The sequence below is a fragment of the Octopus sinensis genome, linkage group LG10 (genome assembly GCF_006345805.1).
Source record: "Octopus sinensis linkage group LG10, ASM634580v1, whole genome shotgun sequence".
In the NCBI taxonomy this organism is placed as follows: Eukaryota; Metazoa; Mollusca; class Cephalopoda; order Octopoda; family Octopodidae; genus Octopus; species Octopus sinensis.
In genome coordinates, this window is record NC_043006.1 from 79,194,130 (window position 1) to 79,199,129 (window position 5,000).

Genomic DNA, 5,000 nt, shown 5'->3' on the forward strand with positions numbered 1-5,000 from the left:
GTAAGTTGTTTAGGAATATTAACCGTGTAGTGTTCTTAATGTGGGAGTGTATGAATGAAGGGGAGTAAATTACTGAAGGAGAAAGAGTGACGAGATTGAAGGATTTATTGAATGAGTGAGTGAATGATTTACCCTTTTGATATCAGCCCTGCCGAGTCTGCCTCTGTTTCCATGATACAAACTTCCCATTTTAAAGTGATCTAAATTAAAACCTTCCATCAAAATTTCGTATTAGTTTATGCTCCAAACGCCAGCTTCATAATAACAATGTTGTTCAAATAAATCCTTCCTAATTTTTAAAAGTAATCATACACACACACACCATATGTGCGCATGTGTGTGTGTGGTGTGTGGTGTGTGTGTGTATGTGTGTGTGTGTGTGTGTGTGTGTGTGTGTGTGTGTGTGTGCGTGTACGAAATTGGGAACACAGGAATAAACAATTACGCTATGGACTTCATTTACTTACAGCTGTTTCTGCTGTAGATACATATTGAGTTCTGAAACCAGATTATTAGAATCACAATGCTTAAGTGAAATATTGAAGTATAGCGCTGCTTTTCGGGCGATTATGGTCCCTGTCAGCATGAGTGTATGCAATTATGTGCGTTGACTACAGCATTAGAGCGTTTAGCTCTTATTTCTGACAATGTAAGGTGTTTCTAATGCCCTCAATCATATTTAATAACTGTTAAAGCTTTCCATTGTGGTACACATTGCTTACTGCTGCCTACATTAGTTTTACATACATACATACAGACAGACAGACAGACAGACAGACAGACAGACAGACAGACAGACAGACAGACAGACAGACAGACAGATAGATAGATAGATCTGTGTACATGTATGTATTATGTATGTATGTATGTATGTATGTATACGACGAGTCTTTTTCAGTTTCTGTCTACCAAATCCACTCACAAGGCTTTGGTCGTCCCGAGGCAATAATAAAAGACACTTGCCCAAGGTGCCACACAGTGGAACTGAACCCGGAACCATGTGATTGAGAAAGAAACTTCTAAACATACACACACACACACACACAGCTATGCCTACTCCCTTTGTTTTATTTTATTTCATTTATGTATTTATTTATTTTATTTATTTAGCTTTTTTTTTATTTATTTATGAGTTTATTTATTTATTTATTTATTTATTTATTTTTGGTTGTTTCAGTACATAAAACATGCTTCAACCCGTTCGTACGGAGTCTGCTACGCCATGACCTGGACAGCTATGGCCCTTTGTCTCATCCCGGCTTTCCTGTTTGGTCTAGTATCGTTCCAGTTCAAAGCTGAACACTACAACAGACTAAGAGATAATTATGATTATCACCAAACATCAGACATTTCCACAATAATGAAATCGAGTACAAATTATTCCCCAGTCACGTTCGGTCAGAACAACAACTACAGCGACAATATTATTATATATGAAGGCAGCAATACCTTCCAGGAACTAGAAGGAAAATACGTAAAATCATAAAAAAGATAATTCTTCGATGTTGATTTCAATTGGCTGGAAGGTATTTGGTTTTTTGGGGGGTTTTTTGTAAATTTTTAATTGATTTTAACTTCAACATGTGAGGATATCTCCTGCGTTGCTACAATATTTCAATCGCATTTAATAATTCTTGGTTTGGGGGAGGGGTGGGGGAGTTTTCCTGTGTTATTATTTTTTTTCAGTAAAGCTACTTTGAACAGTTCTTGGAGACAGTTTAAAATAATACAATAATAAATATACACCTTTTCAATGCATAATCTACCCGCTTCTTCGGAATGTGTACATAAATATATACATTATACATAAATACACGAAGTATGGCAAACATTATAAAAACAAGGCTAATAATAATGGAAAATGTATGTAATACACTGATTTTTTTACATGTGGCCCAGTGGTTAGGGCAGCTGACTTGCGGTCTTAGGATCGCGGTTTCAATTCCCAGACCGGGCGTTGTGAGTGTTTACTGAGCGAAAACACCTAAAGCTCCACGAGGCTCCGGCAGGGAGTGGTGGTGAACTCTGCGGTATTCTTTCACGACAACTTTCTCTCACTCTTTCTTCCTGTTTCTGTTGTACCTGCATTTCAAAGGGCCAGACTTGTCACACTCTGTGTCACGCTGAATATCCCCGAGAACTACGTTAAGGGTACACGTGTCTGTGGAGTGCTCAACTACTTGCAAGTTAATTTCACGAGCAGGATGTTTCGTTCATCGGATCAACTGGAACACTAGTCGTCGTAACCGACGGAGTGCCGCCACACACACACACACACACACACACATATATATATATATATAATATATATATATATATATATATATATATATATATATATATATATTATATATATATATATATATATACATATATATTTTTTTAACCAGTTTTAGTACATTAGTACATCTTTTTAATCTGAAAACTAGCATTTTCTACATTTTCCCAATTTTTCTTTTCCACTTTTCCTTTTTATTTGCTTGTTTTGTTTTGTTTTTGTTGTTGTTACTTTTTTTCTTTTCTTGTATTGATTTCGAAAATGTAAATTAAAATAAAAGGGAACTGAAATATATTAAGCTTTACTTTTTGTTTGTTTGTTTCACTCACACATACACACACACACGCACACATGCGTACATTATATATATATATATATATATATATAATATATATATATATATATATATATATATATATATATATATATATTATATATATATATATATATATATATATCCTTCTAGCAGAAGGATCAGAATTCCTCTTCAAAGAGGGACAGAATTCAAGATCAAATCTAATTTTACTTGTGCCTCTGAAAACATAATTTATGTCATAAAATGCTCGGGCTGCCACCAAGACTACGTGGGATCCACGGGACTGTCACTCAGACGTAGATGCACACTGCATCGACAACAGATTGCATTCCCAGAATACAGAATGATACCTTTTGGTGAGCACATTGAGAAATGCGCAAAGCAACTACTACCACAATTTTTAATCTTTCCATTTTACCAATGTGCTATCGGAACACCAACACAAATTAGACTAAACAAGGAAACATTCTTCATTGAAAAGTACAAGCCCAGACTTAACCATTCCAACATACTTATACAGAGAAATTCACTCCAATTTTAAGCGATTATCTCCCTTACACCGGAAGAAATCACTTATTACCTCCCCTTATCTAGAACTCTTCTCAACATAAACATAACGATGTAAGAAATTTGAAAAGCTGAACGCGAAACCGGTCATTTCTTCTAAACTATGTCATTGTAAGAAAAAAATTTATAATATTCTTCAGACATATTGACTCAAATATATATTTTTTAACCTTTTAAAACAAGCCTTCTGTAGTTTTTTCACTTTTTACTATTTTCTATATACATATAATACACATATATATATTACATATATATATATACATATATATATATATATATATATATATATATATTATATATATATATATATATATATATATATATATATATATATATATACATAAGACGGCTTCTTTCAGTTTCCGTCTACCAAATCCACTCACAAGGCATTGTTCGGCCCGAAGCTGTAGTAGAAGACACTTGCCCAAGGTGCCATGGAGTGAGACTGAACCCAGAAACATCTGGTTAGGAAGCAAGCTTCTTACCATGCAGCCACTATCTTTCAAATTTGCTTACGGAAGATGTTCTGAATATGCAAATAAAGCTCCTATCCCATTATGCCAACCACTGTATAATGATGCTGACTGGTAATCCAGTTTTAGGGGTTACATGACTGTGGTGGTTGTACCGGCTGACCTGTTTAATTCAGAATTCATTGAAGATAGCCGTGTCTTAAATGAGATCGAACAAAGGAATCTACGACCCATCCTTATCCTCAGCAGAGTGAATTGCAAAATAAGTCCAATATCACCACACACCTCCTTCCCCCATATAACTACCATTCCTTCCGCTCTTTCCATCATCACCTTCCCCTCCTCACCACAAAATATATCCAGAAATACTCACATAACTCAACCAAACTTCGCGCTGGTCGAAAAGGATATACATTGCTCTGGTAAATATCCATTAATGTTATATCGTTTGATGAAATGAATCCATGAAGATGAACTACCCGATGCCCACGGATACTACGGACTACATAGCAATCATCCCAGGAATACGGACTGTGATCTCAAGAGACATGTGATTTGTGGAAACGCGCGGAGCGATGCATTAAATGTTTATAAATTCCATCCAAGAATTATTGTTATTTTTACTATATATATTCTTTTACTTGTTTCAGTCATTTTGACTGCGGCCATGCTGGAGCACTGCTTTTAGTCGAGCAAATCTTCGTAAGCCTAGTACTTATTCTACGAGACTCTTTTGCTGAACCACTAAGTTACGGGGACGTAAACACACCACCATCGGTTGTCAAGCGATGTTCGGACACACACACACACAAACACACACACATACACCCCCCCCCCACACACACACACACATATATATATAATATATATATATATATATATATATATATACGACGGGCTTCTTTCAGTTTCCGTCTACCAAATTCACTCACAAGGCTTTGGTCGGCCCGAGACTATAGTAGAAGACATTTGCTCAAGGTGCCACGCAGTAGGACTGAACCCGGAACCATGTGGTTGGTAAACAAGCTACTTACCACACAGCCACTCCTGCACCTATAGCTACTTTATTTCATGAAAGATTCGCCATTAAGGCGTTACATTGAGGGGACATACAAATACAGACAAACATATAGGGTGTAGTAGCTTAAAACGTTGGTGATTACAATAAAATATATATAATATTTACAATATAAAGTTTAGCCACTCCTGCGCCTATAGCTACTTACCACACAGCCACTCCTGTGTCTATATATTCTGTTATATTATATCATATTCAAGCATTTGATCTGCGTTATCATAATGCAATAAAGTATTCACTCTGAACTACTAATTGCAATGTGAACAACCCCTGCAGAGGATGCGCTTA

At 35.9% G+C, this 5,000-nt stretch overlaps 1 protein-coding gene across 1 annotated transcript in view; it reads left to right on the forward strand.

Moving 5' to 3' along the window:
* LOC115216826 overlaps nt 1-1,490 on the forward strand; it is a 17,277-nt gene extending 15,787 nt beyond the window's left edge. The window contains exon 5 of the mRNA XM_029786411.2: nt 1,178-1,490. Within this exon, the coding sequence (XP_029642271.1) occupies nt 1,178-1,486 (309 nt within the window). The 3' untranslated portion in view covers nt 1,487-1,490. The remainder of the gene's footprint in view (nt 1-1,177) is intronic.
* Nucleotides 1,491-5,000: the final 3,510 nt, after the last annotated feature.